This window comes from Magnolia sinica, chromosome 14, assembly GCF_029962835.1.
Source record: "Magnolia sinica isolate HGM2019 chromosome 14, MsV1, whole genome shotgun sequence".
Taxonomy (NCBI): Eukaryota; Viridiplantae; Streptophyta; class Magnoliopsida; order Magnoliales; family Magnoliaceae; genus Magnolia; species Magnolia sinica.
The window spans coordinates 3,004,221-3,029,917 of NC_080586.1; the positions used below are offsets into that span (position 1 = coordinate 3,004,221).

The 25,697-nt window shown below is 44.5% G+C and overlaps 1 protein-coding gene across 2 annotated transcripts in view; it reads left to right on the top strand.

Moving 5' to 3' along the window:
* The first annotated feature begins 1,439 nt into the window (after positions 1-1,439).
* LOC131225302 (pleiotropic drug resistance protein 3-like) overlaps positions 1,440-25,697 on the top strand; it is a 48,557-nt gene continuing 24,299 nt past the window's right edge. For both annotated transcript variants that reach the window (XM_058220810.1, XM_058220812.1), the window contains exon 1: positions 1,440-1,815. In XM_058220810.1, the coding sequence (XP_058076793.1) occupies positions 1,496-1,815 (320 nt within the window). In that variant the 5' untranslated portion in view covers positions 1,440-1,495. The remainder of the gene's footprint in view (positions 1,816-25,697) is intronic.

A 25,697-nucleotide genomic window follows, 5' to 3' on the forward strand; every position in this document is an offset into this window, starting at 1 on the left:
ATCATGCCCCTAAAGGTGGGCCCCCTATCATCTTGAATGATTCATGCCCTGAAAATCCGCATCATCTGGGCCATACATGTACGAAATTTTTAACGGTGAAAATCATTATCGCTATTACTATTTGTGGTGTGGTCCATATGATCTTTGGATATGATTCATATTTTGGATAATGCTCTAAAAATAGGTGAACGTTGTAGATATAATAAATACATCACTGTGGGGCCATGTAACTTTGATTCCTTTGCACCTTTTCGTACAACCCGGAGCAGTGCTCATCTTTCTATGACACGTGCCTACAGCAGCTGTATAGTTGGTGTGTGGTACACCAGCGAATCTGCTTCCATCCTCCTAGTGATCACTAGTGGGATTTGTCGGAAGCGGATTGGCTGGTGTACCTAACGTTAGTAGATGTTGTATCAACGTTGGTAAGTTTTGTGGGTCTGATCATAAGGTATGTGTTATATCCAAACCGTCTATTCATTCGGTGGATTCATCTTAAGTCTTGAGATCAGAAATAAGATAGATCCAACTATCAATTAGACCACACTACAAAAAGCAGCTAGAGATTGAACGTCTACCATTGAAACCCTTTTTGGGGTCACAGTAGTTTTGGATCAATATGAAATTTGTTTTTCCTCTTCATTCAGGTCTTTGTGACCTTATTAATTGATTGGATGGAAAATAAACGTTACAGTGGGCCCCACGAATTGTTTAACAGTGAAAATCATCATCTCCGCTGCTATTTGTGGTGTGGTCCAAATTTGAATATGATTAATTTTTTAGATAATGCTCTAAAACGATCTCTGAAAATATATGAACGGTGAAGATATAATAAATACATCACCGTGGGGCCATGTAACTTTGATCTCCTTTGACCGTTCGTACAACTCGGAGCTCGAGGAGTTGTCGGTGCTCGTCTTCGCGCGACACGTACCTACAGCAGCCATATAGCTGATGTGTGGTACACCAGCCAATCCGCTTCCTAGATTTGTCACGCCTTCTTTTGAAAAAAATCAGTCATGGATTTCAACTTGCATCTGTTCGTTTTGCCTCTGCCGCGGCTGACGGCCAGCGTGTGTCGCTAGCCAATGGGGTCCACATGCTGAGATACTCGTATGATTTGAACTGTCCATATTATCGCCACTTATTATCCTGTAATCATGCTTCGTTGATGATCCGAACCCTCGATTTTAGAGTTGAATGTGAGCCATTGAAAATTTGCTATTTTCTTTTCATCGATCAAAATTCATCTATAGATGGTGATAGTCACAATCATCCATTCAGCCTAATTTTCTATGGGTATCTGTATATCATTGATTCAAAAAGCGTGGACGGTTACGATCATCGGATCACTCAGCATGTGGGCCTCAGTGATTCGGAGAAAGATGCTGAGTTCTGAGTCGCGACAGAAGTAAATCGAACTCCACTGATAATATAGCTAAGAAATCTGTTCTCTCTCTCTCTCTGACTTTTGAAATTCTTCAAGCTATCAAGGATGTCACATTTCGAAGGTAGAGATGAGCTGATACTCGAGTCTGTTTCATTGATTGATCGCCACCGTTCTCTGAATAGTTCGAGTGAGAATTCTACGAGAGAGAATGACGCGGACGAAGTCGAATTACAATGGGCGGCGATCGAGAGATTGCCCACCTTCGAACGGTTGAGATTTTCTCTGTCCAACAATCAACGAACGAGAATGGTCGATGTTACGAAGCTTGGGGCACTTGAAAGGCATGAGTTGATAGAGAAGCTTATCAAGCACATAGAGAACGATAATCGCCAGTTATTGCAGAAACTGAAAGAAAGAATAGATAGGTATGTCATCCCTTCTCATATACATACATGCATACATGCCATAACATAAGTACCATACATACCATAGTTTCAAAACTCGAAATGCTGACTCAATTAGATCGAGTCTTTGAGTGAGTTGACTCAGCGTGCTAACTCGACAGGTCATGTTGACAAGCGATTTTCCTAGTGACTCGGCCGAGTTTTGAGTCAAGTCTCCGAGTTTTGGAACTACGGTACATACATGCGCTAGACTCCTTTGATAGTTCACCACCACCATTTTGAAAATGGTGGTCGCTCTTCAAATTGCTGACCTCATTGTGGATGGAGCATAGTCATAGAATGACCCCTATAAGATAATAGTAACCGTTGGGGAAAAATATGACAAGTCTGGAGACTCGGTTATGGAATGAATCAACTCTATTGAAATTGTCCGAGGGATCTGAGCCAATAGCTCGGACCGAGCAAGATAAAGCTAAAAGAGAGACTTGTTCGGATTTGTAGGGAATGAATCCCGACCAAAGGCACCGAAATAGTCGAGAGCATTAGGCAAGTATAAGACACATCAAGTTGACTCGGTTAACGAGGCAGTAATATCTAAAATGACCTATTAAAGCCCAAAAATCGGAAAGCCACCTGACCGATTCTGGGTCCGACCTATGCAGGGTTGGTTGTGATATCGACTATCAGATAGAAGAAAAATATCGGTCCTGAACAGACTCAGTTTCGTCCGACAGTAAGCAAAAAGCCTCCTCCGTAAGCCACCCGAGATTACGAATCTATCGAGGCCGAGCCGAGTAAAGGAGAGATGGTGTAATCTTAAACACCGTCCCAAGAATTTTGTAAAAGGATTCCCGATTCCGAAAATCTGGGGATCAGGAAGTATCCATAAACAAAATTACACCTAAATCAAATCTCTAAAATATCGGGAAAGAATCCTCGTACAGCGGGATCCTCCCTCTCTTATAAATAGGAGAGACTCCAAGGGTGAAAGGTGCGTAAAAACTCTCTCCCAGACCCCCTCAATACTAAAAGACCCAGATTCCTAGCCTTGACTTTGGCATTGGAGGGTCCCCTGCACTAGCCAAGGTCTCCTTTGTCTTCTTCTTGTGCAAGTACTCGAAAGTCAAGAGGGACGACCAGGTTTTTGCATCAACAGTTTGGCGCCGTCTATGGGAATCGATACAAAAAGTCGTTTCCTACGCTCTATCCAGAGGCTGTAAAACGTGCTTTAATGGTGGTTATTAGAAGAATTATCCAAGAAGATCTGAATGAGGTTGCTGCCGTTGAGCAAACGGATGCAAATACTGTCTGAGGGAATCAAGGTCAGAATTTCGCTGCTCGACCAGCGACCTTTGCTGGGACGAGAAACACTCAGCGGAACCGAGGTAATGGGTGACTGGATAAAGAAGTTCAGGAACTCAGATCCGACATCAATGTCATGAAACAGTTGTTGGAACAGATATACCAGCAGCAAGTTCCGTCGAGTGTTCAGACGACTAACGTCCCGCAGCAAGTTGCTGATCCCGAGCCTGTCGCCCCGCAACCAACATTCCCTCAGTGAAGTCGGCCCCAAGGTCCGTCTAAACCAGCACCCGCTCATTCCGCTACTACCGTGCCACCCCCCACTGACCTCTAACATGGAATCGATCGACGGAGGTGCAGCCGGCTTCCGGTCGAAGGAATGGCCGAAAGTGACGAACCGTGGAAAGCCGATCTTCAAGATTTCAGGAGGGAGGTGCGGGAAGAGATCGAGGACATGAAACAGGGTCGGGATTTGCGTCAGAATTGACCCAAAACAAAAGCGTCCCCTTTTGTGGAGGAAGTAATGCAGGCTCGATTACCAGAACGGTTCCGTCTTCTGCAAATTACACCTTTCACTAGTAAAACCAACCCAACTGAGCACATCGAATGCTTCTAGACGTACATGGAATTACATGATGCCTCGGACGCCATAATGTGTCGGGCTTTCTCCCTTACCTTAGCCAACGTAGTCCGACTTTGGTTCAAACAGTTGAAACCAAAGTCCATCCAAACCTTCTCAGAACTTAGTGACGCTTTCCTTACCAATTTATTGGCGGGAAGAAGAAATTGAATCCCCCAGCACATCTAAACAATATAGTTCAGAAGGAGGGATAGTTGTTGAAAGATTACATCAAACGATTCAACTTCGAGTCGCTCCAAGTTTAGAAATATTCGGAGGAGACAACACTCAACTCCATCATGCAAGGTGTGAGGGACAAGCCATTTCTGGCATCCCTAGACAAGAATCCGCTCGAAACTTTGGCAGAGTTCATGACTCAGTCGGACAAATACGCAAAAACCAAAGAAACGCGGAATTTGCGTGAAGCCGTCCAGAACGCAAAAACCACGGCCAAAGAGTCAGCCAAGAAAGAAGTTGACTCCGCCAGAGGAAAAAAGCATAAGGACGACCAAACGCGCGACGAACGAAAGTCAGGTAAGTGACCCGATCGAATGTTTTCGACATACACCCTGCTTAACAAACCTCGAGAACAGGTGTTGATGGAAATCAAAAGTGAAGGATTTGTAAGTTGGCCGAATAAGCCGCGGAGTAATCTAAACTGATGAAATAAGGACAAGTACTGTCACTACCATCGCGATCATGTCCATAGTACAAGTGATTGCTATCACTTGAAGGAGGATATCGAAAAGCTTATCCGAGAAGGCTGCCTCAAAGAACATGTCGAGAGAACATGAGCAATGAAAGAATGACCGAGCGACAACCGATCCACAGAGAAAATTCGGACAATAATCGGAGGACCCCTGTGCGGAGGCGACTCAAATAATACCCGAAAAAACACGCTAGAAGCCTCAGCCGATCTGAATCTGAAATTCTGATCATAGCTCGGCCTTTAAAGGAAAAAAAGAAGGAAAAGTACTGTATCTCGTTCACTAATGAAGATGCCCGAGGTATCCATCATCCACATGACGATGCATTGGTCGTTACTCTGACCATTGCAAACCGAAGGGTGTTCCGCATACTCGTCGACACCAGGTCATCGGCTGACGTATTATTCACTCAGGCGTTCGACAGGATGGGTGTTGAACGATCGGCATTACGACCGATTCGTACCCCATTGGTTAGATTCTCGGGGGGATAGATACTCTCGGAAGGGATCATCTCACTGCCACTCACAGCTGGGAACCCTCCGCACCAAGCAACGATAATTGTTGATTTTCTGATAGTCAACCAATCGTCCGTGTACAACACTATACTCGGCCAACCCTCTCTGAGTCTCCTCCAGGCCGTGGTATCTACATACCACCTCTCAATGAAATTCTCGACTGAGTTGGGAGTCGAAGTCATCAAAGGAGATCAGCAGGACGCGAGACGTTGCTACATGACAGCTGTAAAAATACCCACCGAGAGAGCTCCAACCGAAGTATCGATGATCGAATCGCTGGACCCCCAGGTCGAGACACATGAATGAGGGCAACCAGTTGAAGACCTTATCTCGGTGCCTTTGGTCGAGACAGATGGGTCTAAAACAGTGCAAGTTGGCTCGTCTTTGCGATCAACCTTGAAAGATAATTTAATAGCCCTGCTTCGACGATATGCTGATGTATTTATATGGAGCCATGAAGATATGCGGGGAATTGACCCATCAGTGATCACTCACCGACTCAATATCGATTCGACCTACCGACCAATCCGACAGAAGTGACGACCACTCGGCTTCGAAAGGTACGCTTTCATTGGGGAAGAGGTTAGTAAACTCCTCAAGGAAAAATTCATAGAAGAGATATACTACACGAAATGGGTAGCTAATGTCGTACTTGTGGAGAAAGCTAATGGAAAGTGGTGAGTTTGTATTGACTATACCAACCTAAATAAAGCCTGCCCGAAGGATAGCTTTCATCTTTCAAGGATAGACCAGTTGGTAGATAGTACTGCGGGGCATGAACTTCTTAGCTTTATGGATGCGTATTCAGGGTATAATCAGATTGTAATGCATCAGTCCGATAAATCTAAAACTACCTTTGTTACTGATAAAGGCCTTTATTGTTATCATGTGATGCCGTTTGGTTTGAAAAATGCTGGTGCAACTTATCAAAGATTGGTGAAAAAAATCTTTGCTCGGCTGATCGGCCGAACCATGGAAGTGTATATTGACGACATGCTCGTCAAAAGTGTACACGTAGCCGACTATATAGCCAACCTAGAAGAAATGTTCCTTATCTTACGCAAGTTCCAAATGAAGCTGAACTCGAGCAAATGTGCTTTTGACGTAAGCTCGGGAAAATTCCTCGGTTTCCTGGTCAGTCAGCGTGGAATAGAGGCAAACTCGAAAAAAATAAAAGCCCTGCTCGACATGGAATCTCCGAAAATGATTAAAGATATACAAACACTGACTGGATGGGTAGAGGCATTTAATCGTTCCCTGTCCAAAGCCACAGATAAATGTCTCCCGTTCTTCAAACAATTGAAGAGACGATAAACGGTAAATTGGACGAAAGAGTGCGAAGCAGCTTTCCAGCAATTAAAGTCTTATCTCGGATCTTCACTACTCTTATCGAAACTCGAGCCAGGAGAAGCTCTGCTACTGTACCTAGCGGTGTCTGAAGCAGCAATTAGTTTGGCCCTAATACGTGAGCATGAAGATAAGCAGCTGCTGGTTTACTACGTCAGTAAAGCACTATTACCTGCAGAGATAAGATATCCACTCTTGGAAAAAGTGGCCCTACTTCTAGTAGTCTCCTTCCGCCGACTTCGGCCATACTTCCAAGCCCATACCATTGTCGTTATAACCGATCTCCCACTACGGCAGATTTTACAGAAACCGAATGCATCCAGCCGACTTACAAAGTGGGCAATTAAACTCAGTGAATTCGACATTCAGTATAAGCCGAGAGTAGCGATCAAAGGGCAAGCCGTGGCCGACTTCATTGCTGAAGTAACACCACAAACCAACCTGATGATTGAGCCTACGACTGAGCCTGTTGAAGAATCGACTATTGCTTCCCCTGCGTCATCACCGACCCAATACCCTGGAAGTTGTATGTCAACGGTTCTTCCAACTCTAAGGCAAGCGGGGCAGGAGTAGTTCTGGAAACTCCAGATCAAACCTACATACAGTATGCCTTAAGACTTGGATTTCAAGCGTCGAACAATACAGCAGAATATGAAACGTTGTTACTCAGCCTTCAACTCGCGGCCAACTTGGGTGCTACGCATCTAAATGTTTTCAATGATTCTTAGCTGGTTGTTAACCAAATTACAGATGTATATCAAACACGGAAAGAGCAATTAAAAGCATACATGAAGAAAGCTAAAGAACTGATCAGTGGCTTTCGGTGTTGTGTTGTCACTCGGATCCCTCGGACAGAGAATGCCAAAGCCGATCTATTAGCAAAACTTACCTCCGCCGACGAAAATGATATACTCATGTCTGTTCCAGTCGAGTACATCGCTAAGCCAAGTATTAATGAACCATTTAGCTCGGTCATACATATAATTGACTCGGAACCTTCTTGGATTGATCCGATCGTCTGATATCTCAATAAGGGTGAGCTTCCTGAAGACCGTGCCAAGGCCCAACGGTTAAAGATCCGAGCCTCCCGTTACACCATACTCAACGGGACTTTATACAAGAAAGGTTATTATGCTCCACTGCTGAGATGCCTAAACCCCAGTGAAGCGGACTATGTACTATGGAAAATTCACGAAGGGATCTAGGGAAACCATTCAGGAGGACGGTCACTCGCGCATAAGGTGTTACATCAGGGATATTACAGGCTGACTACCAATACGACGCTCGTAAGTTCGTTCAGAAATGCGACAAATGTCAGAGATTCGAGGTTATCCCGAAACAACCTCCAGAAGCGCTGACACTATGACTGGTCCTTGGCCCTTCGCACAATGGGAAATCGACATCATAGGCCCACTCCCTGTGGGAAGGGGCGAGACCAAGTTCGTTGTCGTAGCCGTGGATTACTTCACGAAATGGGCCGAGGCTGAGCCACTGACAAAAATAACCGAACAGAAGATCATTGACTTTATATGGAAAAATATTGTTTGTCGGTTCGGAGTACCCCGAACCATTGTTACTGACAATGGAAAGCAGTTCGACAATAGTAGCTTTTGTGAAATGTGTGGCAACCTCAGAATCAGAAATGTGTACTCGTCGCCCCACCATCCTCACATGAACGGATAGGTTGAGGCAGTCAATAAGATCATCAAATAGCATCTCCAAACCAAGCTCGACCGAGCCAAAAGAGTATGGGCTGAAGAACTCCCGATAATATTGTGGGCATATCAAACTACAGCTCGAACCGCCACAGGTGCAACTCCTTTCTCCCTTACTTATGACTCAGAAGCCATCACTCCGGTCGAGATCGGGCTGCCTTCAACCTGAGTCAGTTCGTTTAACGAAGAGGATAATAAACAACTCTTAATTCTCAGACTCGATCTTGTGGATGAACAAAGAGAAAGAGCTCAGCTACGTATGGGAGCTTGGCAACAACATGTAACTCGGTTCTATAACGCCTGAGTCAAGGTCAGACGTTTTCGAGTGGGAGACATGGTTCTCCGAAAGACGTTTTTCAATACTAAGGAAGTTGGCTCAGCATCACTGAGACCCAACTGGGAAGGGCCTTATATCGTTTCGGCCACCATTCGACCAGGGACGTATCAAATAGAAGACCTAACCGGACAACTACTACCTCATCAGTGAAATGCCGAGCATCTGAAAATCTATTACCCTTAAAGTCAGCACGGCCAAGCAATGAAGAAGGCTCGAAAAAAAAGGCATGTAAACTAAGTAAAAAATGAATAAAATGAAACTGAGCATATTCATTTATCAATATGTTATATCGAGTTACATCTTGCTTCAGCAATACATTGTTAAACTAGAAAGGAGCAAAAGAAAGATCGGCCACAACGTGTGAATTCCTTCTTCGGTTAACGCTATTTCTCGAGTTTGCCCGGAGCTGGTGTTGGTGCCGAAAATAGAGCCGATGATGGTACCAAAAGTGAGCCGATGATGGTACTAAAAATCGAGCTCCAAGCGGAGCTGGTGTTAGTGCCAAAAATGGAGCCGATGATGGTACCAAAAACTGAGCTCCAAGGCTATCAAGGGTCATTCGAAATGACCTCTGGAGCCTGAGCCGCTTCAGACTTGGCCTCGGCACCACCCGTAACATCATCAGACTCAGCCGCTTCAGTCGCCGGATCCTCGGGGGGCCCTTCCTCGAGTTTCGAGAGATCAAGGTCAGGAAAAAACTGCTTCACCACTTGGATGCAAGATTCGTACGCACTCGCGTATAGGCGATCTCTCTCATCTTCAAACTCCGGAGATTCAAGGAAGTCTTTTATAGCCTTCTCTCTTGCCTCTTTCCTGGCCACCTCGAGCGCTGCTTTTCTATCAGCTTTCAGCCGAGCCAGCTTCTCCTCGGAGGCGTCACGAGCCAGGCGAAGTTGCCGACTCTCATCAATGGCCCCGTTCAGCAGCTGAGCCATTCGAGCACATTCAGCTCTAGCATCTTTAGTCGCCTTCCGAGCCAACTCGCTAGTTAAACGCCTGACCCGAGTTGAGGTAATCTCAAGTTGAGCCTCTGCCTCTGCTACCCATTTTCGGGCCGCTTCGACGTTCGCCACGTGTTTCTGGGCCTTCTCAGCCTCGGTCAAGTCCACGCTGGCTCTCAGCAGGCAAGGAGCGAGCTGCCTTTAAAAAAATGAAGTTCGATTAAAAGCCGAAAGAAACAGAGAGTTAAAGGATAAATTTAAAATCCTACCTGAAGCAAGACCTTCGTAGCATGGGAGAGTATCTGACTCCCGGGAGCTTCGAAGATGGAAGCGAATTCCTTTTCGATCCCGGCAGAAACAGCCCAAGGAACCATGTCTGCTACGGCCCGACGAAAGGATGATTGCTCCTGTGGAGCCGACTCCTCCCTTGAACTCTCTCCTCTCTTCGCCCCGAGACCCGCTCTGCAATAGGTCCTGGCTCAAGAGTCGCCCGAGACTCGACCGGAACGTCCTCCGCCCTCTCTTCAGGGTCAGAAAGAACGACCATGGTCGGACAGCCAAAGTAGTAGCGACTAGGGCGGAAGGGTCCATGACTGAGGGAGCAGTTTTCGCCTTCTTTGGAGGTCGAGGCTCCGACAGAAGGACTGACCTAGGAGGATCCTTTAACTTCGACGATGACCTCATAAGGGGTTGAGCTTCAGCCATTTCTGTGTCAGACAAAATGCAGAGTCAGGAAAATTCAAGAAGGATGTGTCTGAATAATTCAAAGATACCTGTCATGGATGAATCCAGGCCTGAAAGAAGAAGACGCTCCGGTTGTAAAAGAGACTTCCAAGACCTATCTTCTGGGCTTAATGTCCACAAGTCTCTGATCCGAGCTAAGGCGTTGGCTGCTAGCTTCGGCTTTTTCTTAAAAATATCTGCAGAATATGGTCATTCAGACTCAAAAGGATGTTATCAAGGCAAAACGAGGGAAAAGGCATGCCGAGTCACCTGCTTTAGAGAACACTAGGGGAACGAGAGATTCGAATAGACCAGGCTCGACAGTTTTCCAGTGACCGTATGCCCAGAACCACCTCTCTCTCCAATGCTTGTTAGAGGTAGGAGAGTTAATTATCAAAGAACCACCCTTGTTCCGCCAAGCACTCAAAAAATACCAGCCGGGCTGCGAAGTGTTCGACCGAACTTGGTATAGATAGAGGAACTCGTCCACAGTCAGTGGGGGCTGCTCTGTCTCAGCCCACAACACTGCACATCCAAATAAGTTCCTCTACCCTTTCGGGACTATCTGCCCGGGAGCAATTCTGAGCCGGGAAAGAAAATCTTGAACAATGGGTTGTAACGGCAGACGCAAGCCACATTGCATGGCGACTTGAAAAATTGCGACCATCCCAGGAGGGGATGGTCAGGCAATTCAATCGAAAGCGGAAGTTGAAGAATTACTGAGTCGGGAATATGATACCCTACTCGGATCCTATCCAAATCCGCCTCAGTCAAAACTGAGGGAACAAGTCCCTTCTATTCATCTCCGACCTTCCCATTCTCGGCAGCCTCTCCTTCTTCAGCTGTCGAATCAATAAATCGAGCTGATCTCCATAGGGGAACCGACTCAGTGGTTCCTCCAAACTCGGTCCTCATCGGTCCCCTGGGAAGAGCCGACTCAGAGGTTCCTAATTCTTCTTCCTCTTCCTCTAAGTCATCCCCAGGGAAAAAAGGGGTGGGCTGCCCAGGGCATGCCTCAAAACAGAAGGGTCCTTTGGAGCAGGGCGTTCTGCTGGAGTCGCGCTAGACATCCTAGCGGTGAGCTGGAAAGCCTCATTAGCGCTCATCGCCATCTCCCCTAGTAAGGAAGGCGATTTCGAAACATTTCAAAAATACTCCATTTTGCCCTCATCACCGGAAATCCCCTCTTGGGGACTTGAAGGATGCATTGTCATTGAACGATGAAAAAAAAAGGGAGGAAGATAAGACTCACCAGAAAGACGAAAAGCACATAGTTGAGGAGGGAGGAAGAAAGCGAGGACGAAGAAGAATGGTAGAATGCAAGTGCAGTAAAGAAGGAAGAAGAGAGAACGAAAGAAGGAGATTAACCGGCAGACGAAAATGCAAAAGTCAATCCCGCTCTTCCTTTTATAGCCGAGCCACGTGGCATCAGCATTTAAGGAGGAGTCAAATCGATGCCTATTTCGACTCTCCTGCCTGACGCGTGGCGCACGCCGACTGACGCAAGTAACGTCTTCGCCACGTGTCTGACGCTCATAAGCGGATGAAACGACTTGACGGCTGTCCGCTCGTGCGACCTCGAGTAACGATCCGTCGCACATCAAGAACGACACAAGAAGCAATAAATGCCCCATCATAACCTCGGTCTGCAATGCATTACTCCTTAGTGCCGATACAACCGACACAAGAAGTAGGGGCTTAATGTTAGGGAAAAATATGACAAGTTCGGAGACTTGGTTATGGAATGAACCAACTCTATTGAAATTGTCCGAGGGATCCGAGCCAATAGCTTGGACTGAGCAAGATAAAGCCAAAAGAGAGACTTGTTCGGATTTGTAGGGAATGAATCCCGACCAAAGGCACCGAGATAGTCGAGAGCTTTAGGCAAGTATGAGACACATCAAGTTGACTCGGTTAACGAGGCAGCAATGTCTAAAAGGACCTATTAAAGACCCAAAATCGGAAAGCCACCTGACTGATTCTGGGACCGACCTATGCAGGGTTGGTTGTGATATTGGCTATCGGATAGAAGAAAAACATCAGTCCTGAACCGACTCGGTTTCATCCGAAGTAGGCAAAAAGCCTCCTCTGTAAGTCAGCCGAGATTACAAATCTATCGAGGTCGAGCCGAGTAAAGGAAAGACGATGTAATCTTAAACACCATCCTAAGAATTTTGTAAAAGGATTCCCGATCGGGAAGTACCCATAAATAAAATTACACCTAAATCAAATATCTAAAATATCAGGAAAGAATCCTCGTACGGCGGGATCCTCCCTCTCCTATAAATAGGAGAGACTCCAAGGGTGAAAGGTACGCAAAAACTCTCTCCCAGACCCCCTTAATACTAAAAGACCCAGATTCCTAGCCCTGACTTTGGCATCGGAGGGTCCCCTGCACTAGCCAAGGTCTCCTTTGTCTTCTTCTTGTGCAGGTATTCGAAAGTCAAGAGGGACGACCAGGTTTTTGCATCAACAGTAACCATCTTATTATTTTCTCTCTTAGAATTTAGACCGCTAATTATTTTACTTTTAATCACTTGGTTATGATTGCTTGGTTTGATTTTAGAGAGATGCCCCACGATTTAAATGGTTTGGATAAGCATATTTCAGTGCCACTTGTGAGGAGAATGAATCGCTACCATTTTCAAAGTCTATGTGAGTGATATTGGGATGGACCAAATTGGGCACACGTGCCATTCTCATGTATGTATGATGTTGATGCTGAGATCTGGTCATCCCTATTAGACTGTCGTGTACTTGCAAAATCAGGTGACAATGGAGGGGATTCTTCTATGCCTAAGTCAGATTAAGCACAGTCTCAGCCTAAGTCTAGTCCAATTAGGGTAATAGTGCATACCTTCTACCGTAAGTAGAGCTCTTATTTATAATCTTTCGAGACCTCTTCCGTATATGGTAATGAGTCTGCCATGTAGATACATATCACACAAGGAATCTTCTCCTGGGTATATGGTGCCTATCTCGGCATGATTCTCAGCAAAGATCTCGAGAAGATAATCATTTCCGTATACGAATGAGACATCTCTTGGTGGTCGGCATCCGAGGAGGTTGTGGTCGATAGTCAAAGTCAATCTTTAAGTCACTTTGGTTGGGTCACGCAGACTGAGCTTAGTTGGTGATTGGGGTCGGGATCTTGCAGACCGGGCTTAGTTGGAGATCGGGGTCAAGATCGAATTCTATGATCAGGTCGGCGCCCATAGCTATCCCTCGCAATAGTGAAATGTCAAGAAAGACCAAATCTACCACTCATAAGTAGTGCTTGGATTAGTCACGGAGATTGTACTTGAGACATCCGGGGCAAGCTCTTTCCCAATCTCTCGTCCGAGTTGTTTGCCTTCATTGCTTTCAACTGTTTAGAGTAGTTTGGTCAATCCAGTCAGTCAATCAATCCAGTTTTACCCATAACATATGACATTTGATCTGAGCCGTCCAAAAGATGGGCCCACCATGAAGATTACATGGCGCAAAGATCACAACGATCCACTCACCAATGGGCATTCATTGAATGAGACCATTGATCATCCATTATTTCCATACCGTGTGGCCCACCTGATAAGTGGATCCACCTTCTTTTTTTTAGCAATGCGATCTTCGATGTGTGGCCCGCCTGAGATGCTGACATGCTGTCTAATATTGGAGGATAGTAACTTATCATCCATCGAGGTGTATGTGACATGTGTGCGTGAGTATTCATTATCATATGCAATTACGTTTATATACTAACATACATACATCTATGTTATTCATCTACTTGAGCCCTAACAAATAGATGGCTCAAATTGTAGATTGGACCTTTTTTATGTAAATGATCATGGCTATCCATATCAAAGGCCATTGATTAAATGGTTAATATTTGTAAGATTGCTGTGATTTTTGCATGGTTGCTCATGAAATGGATGTTAGACCTAATGGCCGGTCCAGATCAGTGGATTGGACTTTCTAAGTGTCCAAATGCAACTAGTACAGTGCTCTGAGAGCACTAGAGCATGTCTTCATACGATAGACACTAGTGGGTCCCATGGTCATGCTCGTGAGAAAGGTATTCACTCACGATCATCATTTTTCGAGTACTTTGAATGTGCAACTAATGATAAAATTAAGCTATTTTTGTGATGGACGGTAGATCAAAGCCGTGCAAAGGGATAGTTTGGCTAGACCCTATGTTATTTTTTGCACAATTTAAAAAGTGGTGGTGGCTATCCTATTCACACTTGATGAAGTGCTGACTATCCTATTCACCTAATACATTGTTGTCTTTTCATGTGTTTGAGTAATAATAAGGGCCTAATTAATACGTGGTATTATCTCGTATGAAATTGCATTTGATCCAAAACAAATTCCATTTGATGTTTGAGAATGACGGGAAGGATTGGATTAATCTAGAGCAAATACTACGTACTGCAGCATTTTTGGTGGATTTTGAAATCTACTACATTTGTGGGCCCCACATTGATATATGTGTTTTATCCATTTGTGCCCTTTACATGTGACATTCAAGTTGCATATGTGTACTAACCAGCATCAGTTGTGAAATGTGGTCCGTTGATTACAATTACATAGTTCACCAAACGTAGACTTCGCTTGATAGAATGTATTTTGCAAAGGAAGAATATGGTCTAAACGTGGGATTGGATGACTTCACTTGATAAAGTGGATTCCGCGAGGGAAGAATATGATCCTTGTTGGGGATTTGTGTTGCGGAATCACACAGATATGGATCTAGGATAGCAATCCAAGAGCACCAAGCAATCACAAGAGAACACAAAGATTTAACGCGGAAAACTCTTTCAGGAAAAAACTACGGCACAAAGGGACGGAAATCCACTATGAAAATAGATATCACAAAGAGAAAGGACTTATCCGATTCGAACAATCTTGAATCTCACCCTTGCTACACCCTTTAGAAACCCTAAAACCCTTTTAGGAACCCTTGGAATACCTTTAGGAAGCCTTAACATTACTTAGAAAGACCCTAGGGACCCCTATTTATAGTTTAAGAAACTCCACTTACGCACCTCTCTGAAACCGCCTCAAATTTATGCAGTCTGCATAGAATCCGCGCACCATTTGTGTAACCTTCGACTGGTCGAGCCTGTCCTTCAACTGGTCGAAAGACCTAAAAATTTCAAATACATCATCGCTGGACTTCGAGCCAAACAGGCTTTGACCAGTCAAAGGGACCTTCGACTAGTCAAGTCAGTCCCTCAACTGGTCGAGCAGTGCGGTGAACCAAGATTTAAGACATTTGTTTTACAACAATCTCCACCATCTCTTCAATCTTCAACCATGTAGCTTCTCGACCTCTTCTCTTATCTTTTCATCACATCATAGCTTCTCGTGCACACTCCGTCCTTATTTTTCGCCATCGCCAAGCCCAGAGAAGTTGCACAGAACTTGAACTTCTCTGCAGGAACGTTTTACATGAGCATGTCTGCCGTATCAGAATCCACGTGCCCAACCACCTTTGCCCCTGTCTTCTCCAAAGGAAAGACGTAGTCTTCTTACCATCTCACCACTGCCCACTATTACTTGCCGAGGTATTTTCTTACAACACTCATAGCCTGTGAAATAACCGGTCTAATACAGACCATGGCATGCACTGCCAACCGCATTCGGATAAGGCTCATGAGATATATCCTGCTTTTCCTCATCTGTTTTGGGACATGTTCTGAGGAAAACTTGAAGAGAGATGCGTAGGGAACGCTCTCCGGCTTTGCCTGGTCCATCACATGCTTGATCAATACCTACCCAAGATATTCTACCTATGATTACTAAAATCTGCTCCTCTTTCAGTCTTAATGCTGAAAACCATCTTTGCAGCCCCCCGATCTTTCATCCTAAATGTCCCACTTAATCAAGTCTTCAGTACATTGATTTCAGACATGTCATAATTGACGATCTACATGTCATCAGTATACAATTCCTGACTCACCATGAAGGAATCAAACCACTGTCTAGGCGACAGGTCATACCACGACCTCCTGCAAACTCTTTCTCAGCCCCTTTAAACTTCGAACCGCTCTGTTTGCTTCATGTAGATCTGCTCTTCCAATTTCCTATGCAGAAGTGCAGACTCCACATCCATCATTTCCAGCTCGAGATCGCATTGGCCAACCAGCGCCAATCATGGATCTAATAGACACCTGCTATACCGCCAGCGCGAATATCTTTGAGAAGCTGATCCATTCTCTCTGAGTATAACCTATCGCTACCAACCTCGCTCTGTATTTATGTTGTATCCTCCTGAAGATCCACCTACATCCAACTGCTTCCCGGTCCAATGGAAGCTCCATCAGCTCCCATGTGTTGATCTGGTACAATGAGTCCATCACATCGCTCATAGTCACTTTCCACTTCTCAGCACCAGGCTCACCTAGAGCCATCTGAATAGAAGATGGATCTCTTACGATATTGGAGTCGTTCATGTACCTCGCCAATATCTTGCAATTATGTTGTGTGATTCTTCTCACAGGTAGCTGCTCCACCTGCTTTGTATCCCAGTCCGCGTGTCTCAGCCTTCATGCCCTGCCCACTCATGTGCCCATGCCCAGCATACCACACACATGCAGAGGTGGAATTCGCTATAGCCATTGTAGTTCCACCTTTTGAAGTGCTCCCAATCAACCTGTACATGTTACCGATGTTGGGGGCCGTTGCACAAAACCTTAGGATCTAGCCTCTCAAAAACACCAGAATTATGGGATAATAAAGCGATGAAATAAATCAAAGCACAAATCACATGATATAAGAGTTTTTACATGGAAAACCCTCAAAGAGGTAAAAACCACGGGACCTCGTCCAGATCAACAATCCACTATGAAGTAGAACGTTATAACCGATCACAAGCACACACCGCTTGGACCCAACCTTCTTCACTCACGCAGGAGTGGATAAACAATAAGAGGATAAAAAGAAAATGTAGAGATCTCACCGATCATGAGGACGTAGAAGCACTGAGACGTCGACTCCCTTCCACAAGCTTCCTCTCTCTCTCTCTCTCTTTTTTCTCTCTCTCTCTCACCTTTGATAGCCCTAAACCCTTTGGCAAACCCTTGCAAAGCTTTAGGAAACCCTCTTGCATTACCTAGAAAAGCCCTAGGAACCCCTATTTATAGTCTAGGCAACTCCCTTTCGCACCTCTTGCGAAACCGCCTCAGATTTTCACAATCCGCACAAGATCTGGACTCAAATCTGCGTAACCTCGACTGGTCGAGTAGTGCCCTCGACTGGTCGAGCACCTCCCTCGACTGGTCGAGTACTACAGAAAAAATAAACACAAAGTCGCGGGACTTGGATTCTGGTCGAGCACCTCCCTCGACTGATCGAGCACCACTCTCAACCGGTCTAGTGAGGCTCACAACCGGTCGAGCTTGGGAGGAAATCCCATCAAATCTCCCACTTTCCGACCCAGGAGGGATTCACATTCTTCAAGCCAGCTACGTTTTTACAAACCTCAAACTTACCCTTGAGCAATGCCTTGGTCATCATGTCTGACCCATTATTGTCTATGTGGACCTTCTCAAGTTGTAACACCTTCTGTTCCAAAGTATCCCCGATTCAGTGATACCGAATCTCTATGTGCTTTGACTTGGAATGCTGACTTGGATTCTTGCTCAAGTGTATAACACTTTGACTATCGCAATAGACTACGTGCTACTCCAGGCTAAGTTCCTATAGAAACCTCTTCATCCAAAGCATCTCTTTATATGCCTCTATGACTGCAATGTACTCGGCCTCTGTTGTCGACAATGCTACGACCTTCTATAGCTTGCTCTGCCAAGAAACCGCTCCCCCTGCAAACGTGAACATGAACCCCAATGTAGACTTTTTGGAGTCTATGTCACCTGCCATATCTACATCTGTGTAGCCCTCTAACACAGGTTTTCCGTCACCATAGTATAAGCTCAACCTGGATGAGCCTCTTAGATACCGCAATATCTACTTCACTGCTGCCTAATGCTCTTTGCTAGGATTGGTAAGATACCGGCTGACAACACCAACCGCATATGCTATGTCTGGGCGTGTACACACCATAGCATACATCAAACTTCCTACTGCTGATGCGTAGGGTATCTTCTGCATCTCATCAACCTCTGCCTTCGTCTTGAGATACTACCTGTCGCTCAATCTGAAATGACCATCCAGTGGAGTACTGACCGGCTTCGCTGCATTCATATTGAACCACTATAGGACTTTATCAAGCTTCCTGCTGCTTCTGTCACGTGTTATCTCCATTCCTAGGATCTGCTTAGCTGGGCCCAAGTCTTTCATCGCAAAAGACTTGCCCAATTCCTATTTCAGCCTGTCGATCTTTTTGATGTCTTTTTCCATGACTAGTATGCCATCAACGTACAGAACTAAGAAATCACTATCTAAGAACTTGCGTGAACACATAGTGGTCCAACTCCGTTCTGTCATACCCATGCTGTAACATGAACGAGTCGAACTTCTTGTACCATTGCCTTGGGGCTTGTTTCAGCCCATACAAGCTCTTCCTCAGCCTAAACACCATATGCTTTTTGCCTTTGACTCTGAACCCCTCTGGTTGGTGTATGTAAATCTCTTCTTCCAGGTCACCATGGAGAAAGACAGTTTTAACATCTAACTGCTCTATCTTTAGATCCATACTAGCCGCCAACCCAAGCAATACCTGTATGGATGTCATCTTTACCACTATTGAGAATATTTTCTCGCACCACAAGTCTGGCCTTGAACCTCGTCTGTGAATTCTTCTGCGCAATATTCTTTCTGAACACCCACTTATTGCTCAGAGCTTTCTTGCCCTTAGGCAGTTTCACCATATCATGTTGTGGTTCTTATGCAAGGATTCCATATCCTTTTGCATAACTTTCAACCACTCCCCCTTATGCTCGTCAGCTAGGGCCTCAGAATAATCTTCTAGCTCTCCCCCATCAGTAAGCATAATGTACTCATGCGGCGAGTGCCTCTTGGACGGTTGTCTGTCCCTAAATGACCTCCTCACCTGTGGCTCAATAGCTGGATCTATTAGGGGCTGCTCTCCCGGTCCATCTTCTGTAGGAACTCCCTCGTCTTCTGCACCTTGCTGTACTCCCCCGTCATTAGGCACCATGGGAGGAATAACTGGATCCATGTCATCTAGCTCACCTGAACTAGGCTGATTCTTCTCTGGCTTACCAATGTCTTCTATGCACTGATCTTCAAAGAATACTGTTCACTCCCCAAGTATAGGGTTGTGATGTAGTAATAAACTCGGTAAGACCGAGGTCGAATCCACAGGGACTGATACCTGTACGTTATCTGAAACTAGGTAGAAATAGAACTAGCCTAAGATGTAATCAAAATCAAATGTAATTTAAGAAACAATTGTGGAAAAATTATCTAAAACTTTAAGGAATTCTGAGGAAGGAAACTAGGGATTCAGAGGATCCACTTGTAGGGATCAGGGAGATCCTTATGCCTGCTTCAAAAATCATGGAAATTAAATTGAATTTCCTCTGATATAACTTTAAAGGGATGAAAGGTATTTGAATCAGAATGGATTCCATCATCAAACCATGCTCAGGAGACAGAGCAAATAACAGAATTAAACTAATTACCAACCAATCAGATGATTATGAAGGTTAGGAAGGGTACCGACATCCAACCATGCCCAGGAGACGATGGCGAACATCAGGGCTTCCTGACATTATAATCAAAATAAGAGAAGAGGAATACTCAAAGCCATTGCAAGCCCATTGTAATTTCAGTCACAACATGCCATTAAAAACTAAAAATATTCCCATAAAATTAAATCAAAAATCTCTTCAATCTAATCAAAAGGCACAAGCAACATCTCTCCCATCAGGCTACAAGCTTCACCTCTTAGCCCCGGCTAAGAGGTTTAGCCCAACATTATTAGCCTGAACTCAAAGCAAATACAAAGGAAAAGAACATGAAAAAGAAAAGAAAAGAAGAGAACTTAGTCTTTTCCCTCTCTCTCACGTTCCAGCCGTGCCTTAACTGAGCTCCCTATCACCAAGCTCAACTCACGCCTGAAGAAAATGAGCCAAACTCCACACGATCTCAGCAAAAAGCCCCGCTCCAGCGCTTGCTCCCTGACGTGCAGCAGCAGCCAAACTCCCCTCCTTCCTTTACGTTTTTTCTCTTAAAACTTCACGTCTCGGCCTTCCCAATTGAATACCCCTCCCCACGTTCCAGCCTTCTCTCTTTATAGAGCTGTCCTCGAGAGCTGTTGCAGAGTCCTACCAGAAATAGGTTGCGGAGACAATCCTTATGCAGCCAGGAACGCAAACCGCGTTCGTATGCGCAGTGGAACGCAGACATCTTGTGTTTGGATCGAGATTTTGGACGACTGATCGTCCAAAATCAGAATCGGACTTCTTGGAGGTGGTCACGGCTCCCTGCTGATGAAAATGAACGATTTGGATTGCTGATCCGACCACCGTCTTGATCAAGGAACCGCCCGGAAGTCCCGGCTGCGCGCAACAGGGCTTGCGCGGTTCGAACGCTGTACTGATGGTGGGGCCCACTTCACTGCTTGTTCGATGAATCCACGTCGTCCATTAGAATCACAAGAAAAAATCAATCAGAGATGGATGATTTTGGATCAAGTTAGGCGTGGTCCATTGGATTTTAACTCAGCCGTCCATCCTGTATTTAACCCGAGTCCTACGCATATATACGTGCATGGATTTGGAGAAACTCCTTTACGGTCGGTTTAGCCTTTTAGAATGAATGGACGGTCTGGATCGGAATTATCCGTGATGATGGTGGCCCATTCCTCCATCACGTGGTCGGCTATGCGTGAACGAAAACAGAGACGTTCCGTCTCCGTTTAGGACTCGAATGGATGTGGGTCAAACGCAGTCAAATCGCGAGTGTGGCCCGAGTGCACATCCAGTGTGTACTCTCTCTTACACAACTGGGTCCCACCTTGCTGTATATAATAAATCCGCTCCGTCCATTTGTTTTGTCAGATCATTTAGTGAGTTGAGCCCAAGATTGAAGCATTTTCAGACACCAGGCAGGCCCCAAATCACTGATTTATGGGCTGATCTATCCGTTGGGCCCCTTCCACAGCGATCCAATGGATGAAAATTTACGTGTACGGTTAATTTATGACCCTCAGGCCATGTATAAAGTTTTGAGCTGATCGGATGGGGAGAACCCTGTGATCTTGCATTTTGAACGTCTTTTGGGCCACTTAAGCTCCAATTTCTTGATTTTCTTGAATCCCTGGCATGCACATCCGTCGATCTTGGTCTCCTGGGGTCCATCCCTTGCCCTCGGTAATGCCTGAGCTTTAAATCCATGCTTTTAACATCTTTTCCAGCCCATGCTCGTAAACATACTCTGCATCACAAATACGATTAAATCAGGTCATTAACCGGCATTATGCTTGTAAATCCAGGAAATAATTGGGGTCTAATATGCAGTATTTGACCCTTAACACAACCCCCAAGCAGCATCTTGCTAGTCCCGAGCAAGGTATGCGAAAAATAAATTGAGAATTACAGGACAATTTCTACAAACTCAAGAGATTTATGAAAAACAATTCAGATACTCGAATTCTAAGATTCATGAATGTTGGCATTACTTTCTCCTGAAATCAAGCTCACGGTAAACTTCATAATCAAGCTCAGATATTAATCCATTAATTAGAACAATTCTAAATATTAAATTCCATGGGTGTATCGTGTAATCTCGGCTTAACATTATTAAAATTCACTTCTCTAATTCAGGATATCATTGGTAACCAATAAGAAGATTCATGATAACCAAAACTTGCCTCACAGATCATCTTTTTATTCCTTCAGCTTTTAATTTTTTTCACACTATGTCAACTTGTTTAAAAGTACAGCCAAGGAGGAGAATCGAATCTACACCTATGGGGAGCAAACCTATGGTAAAGACCGGTCGCCAAAAAGTTTATGAATGTCAACCTTGGGGAATCAAACCTTCACCTGTAGTGAGCAAACCTATGGTGAAAACCATTCGCTCAATTTCTCAAGTTGGTTCCTTTCAAGCTTAGTGATTACCAAATTAATCCTTCAATATCGAATGAAATCTTAACGTGTAAGCGAGATGTGACATGTAAAATTATGATTCACTCAATGTTTAAGACTTCTAATCATGGATTAATAGTTCTAACTTAACTGTGAGATCTAACAAATAGTTGAATCCAAGAGTCATCAATTCCAACATCACTTATCTTGTAATTCTAAATCCAAGATGGCCATCAAAATCGCTTCGAATTCATACGAAATTCTAGAAAAATTTAAAAATTTTCACAACTTTTGCTCAAGACCAAGAAAACACTGATTAGGAGACCTAATCTCCCACCCCCAACCAAAAGTCTACATTGTCCTCAATGTAAAAGAAATAAAAATGCGATGCACATAGGACAACGGAAATATAAGAGGAGTGATGGAAAGATAGTACCTGGACGAAAGAATCAAGAGGCTTTCCAAAGATATCTATGTAAGAGCGGGTCAGCACAAGAGAGAAACCAACAAAAGCAAGCTAAAATAAAAAATAAAATCCTACCTATACCACTTTCGTAGGTGCTCTCGATTGCATTTAGCGTATGCAACAAGCCTTTAAACCCCTATGTTACCCCTAGTGGACGAGTTGTAGTCTCGTGAGGGTTTGCAGTAATGTTACCCACAAACATTGAACTGACTAATGATAAAAATGACATGAAATGAAGAACTGGGTTGCCTCCCAGGAGCGCTAAGTTTATCGTCTTCAGCCAGACAAATAAAGCAACTACCATAGTCTTAAGAAAACAGGAAACCTACCTATACCTCCATCAGACTAGGAGATCAATCCTGGTAAACAGGATCAGTCAGAGGCATGGACATGTCCTCTGAATCAAATTTCTCGATAAATGGTTTCAATCGATGTCCATTGACTTTAAACTCTTTGCCATTGTCGGGATCTCTTATCTCAACAGCCCCATATGGAAAAACAGTGACAACAATGTAAGGGCCGGTCCAACGAGATCGAAGCTTACCCGGAAAGAGATGTAATCGAGAATTGTACAAAAGGACCTTCTGACCAGGCATGAATGATTTTCGCAAAATGTGTTGGTCATGAAATGCTTTCATCTTGTCCTTGTAAATTCTCGAATTATCGTACGCATCATTCCGGATTTCCTCCAGTTCATTCAATTGAAGTTTGCGTAGCGAGCCAGCGTTGTCCAGATTGAAATTAAGATTTTTGATCGCCCAGTACGCTTTATGTTCCAGCTCCACAGGCAAGTGACAAGCTTTCCCATAGACAAGTCTAAAGGGAGACATTCCAATAGGGGTTTTAAAGGCAGTACGGTATGCCCATAAGGCATCGGTCAATCGGATTGACCAATCCTTACGATCAGGGTTAACCGTTTTCTCCAAAATGTGTTTAATCTCCTTATTGAAAATCTCAGCTTGTCCACTTATCTGTGGATGGTATGGGGTGCTCACCTTATGAGAGATACCGTATTTCTTCATTAAGCTCTCGAATGGTCTATTACAAAAGTGTGAGCCCCCATCACTAATAATGGCTCGAGGCGTTCCGAATCGAGAAAGGATGTTTTCTTTTAGGAAATTAATGACCGTGCGATGGTCATTCTTTCGACACGGAATCGCTTCGACCCATTTAGTGACATAATCCACGGCGAACAAAATATACAGATTTCCAAACGATTGGGGGAATGGTCCCATGAAATCGATGCCCCAGCAATCAAATGCTTCAATGATAAGGATGGGATTCAAAGGCATCATATTTCGACGGGACAATGCTCCCAATTTCTGACAACGCTCACAAGCTTTGCAAAACTCATGAGTGTCCCTAAACATAGTGGGCCAGTAAAAGCCACACTGCAGAATCTTGGCCGTGGTCTTTTTAGCAGAAAAGTGACCACCACAGGCCTGTGAGTGACAGAAGGAGATGACACTCTGATGCTCATCGTCTGGTACACATCTCCTTAGGATTTGGTCTGGGCAATATTTAAATAAATAAGGATCATCCCAGAAAAAGTTGAGGACCTCGGTGAAAAATTTCTTCTTATCTTGCGCAGTCCACTGTGTCGGTATGGCACCTGTAGCAAGATAATTAGCAATATCAGCAAACCAAGGTGAATGGGAGACTCTGAACAGTTGTTCATCAGGGAACATGTCGTTGATATGGGGCGTCTCAAGGGAATCAGAGGTATTAAGGCGAGAAAGGTGATCGGCCACAACGTTTTCTACTCCCTTTTTATCTTTAATTTCCAAATCGAATTCTTGGAGTAGAAGGATCCATCGTATCAAGCGGGGCTTAGAATCATTCTTAAAAAGAATATACTTCAGTGCCGCATGATCTGTATAGATAATGATCTTGGATTCGATCAGGTAGGACCTAAATTTGTCCAAGGCAAACACTACAGCTAAGAGTTCCTTTTCCGTAGTCGAGTAGTTTACCTGGGCAGAATTTAAAGTTCTACTTGTGTAATGAATGACGTAGGGCCGCTTATCTTTTCTCTGGCCTAAGACCGCTCCAAGAGCATAATCAGAAGCGTCGCACATAAGCTCAAAAGGAAGGCTCCAGTCAGGTGGCTGCATGATAGGTGCAGTGGTTAACATGCCCTTAAGCTTGGTGAAAGCTTCCTGGCATTGCTCAGTCCACTCGTACGGAGCATCCTTTTGAAGAAGATTACATAAAGGACGAGAGAGGAGACTAAAGTCCTTTATGAATCGCCTGTAAAATCCTGCGTGTCCTAAGAAGGATCGCACGTCTCTGATGTTCTTGGGTGGCGGTAGGTTAGAGATAAGATCGATTTTTGCCTTATCTACCTCGATTCCTTTGGACGAGATGATATGCCTAAGGACAATTCCCTTCTGAACCATGAAATGACACTTCTCCCAATTAAGTACCAAGTTCTTTTCTTCACATCTTTTTAGCACACATTTAAGACTTTTCAAGCACTTGCTGAAAGATGGACCGTAAACAGAGAAATCGTCCATGAAGACCTCCAGATATTGCCCTACCATATCAGAAAAGATACTAAGCATACATCGCTGAAAGGTGGCAGGGGCATTACATAGTCCGAATGGCATCCTTCGATAGGCAGAGGTGCCGTAGAGACATGTAAATGTGGTCTTTTCTTGGTCTTCAGGGGCTATCTCTATCTGGTTGTAGCCCGAATACCCGTCAAGGAAATTGTAATAGGAATGACCAGCTAACCTTTCCAGGATCTGATCAATGAATGGTAAAGGAAAGTGGTCTTTCCTCGTGACGGTATTCAACTTCCTGTAGTTAATGCACATTCTCCAACCAGTAGTGACTCTAGTTGGCACGAGTTCATTATTAGCATTGGCTACGATGGTGATTCCGGACTTCTTAGGGACCACTTGAGTTGGACTCACCCATTGACTATCAGATATAGGGTATATAATACCCACATCCAATAGTTTAAGAACCTCGGCCTTAACTACTTCCTTCATGTTTGGATTTAGTCTACGTTGTGGTTGCCGAGCGATTTTTGCATTATCCTCAAGATATATGTGGTGAGTACAAATCGAGGGATCGATTCCCTTGAGGTCCGCTATCATCCATCCCAGGGCTCCTTTATGCTCAATGAGAGTAGATATGAGCATACTCTCCTGTTCTTTCTCCAGGTGGGCAGAGATCACCACCGGGTATGTCTCATCTTGACCTAAATAGGCATATTTCA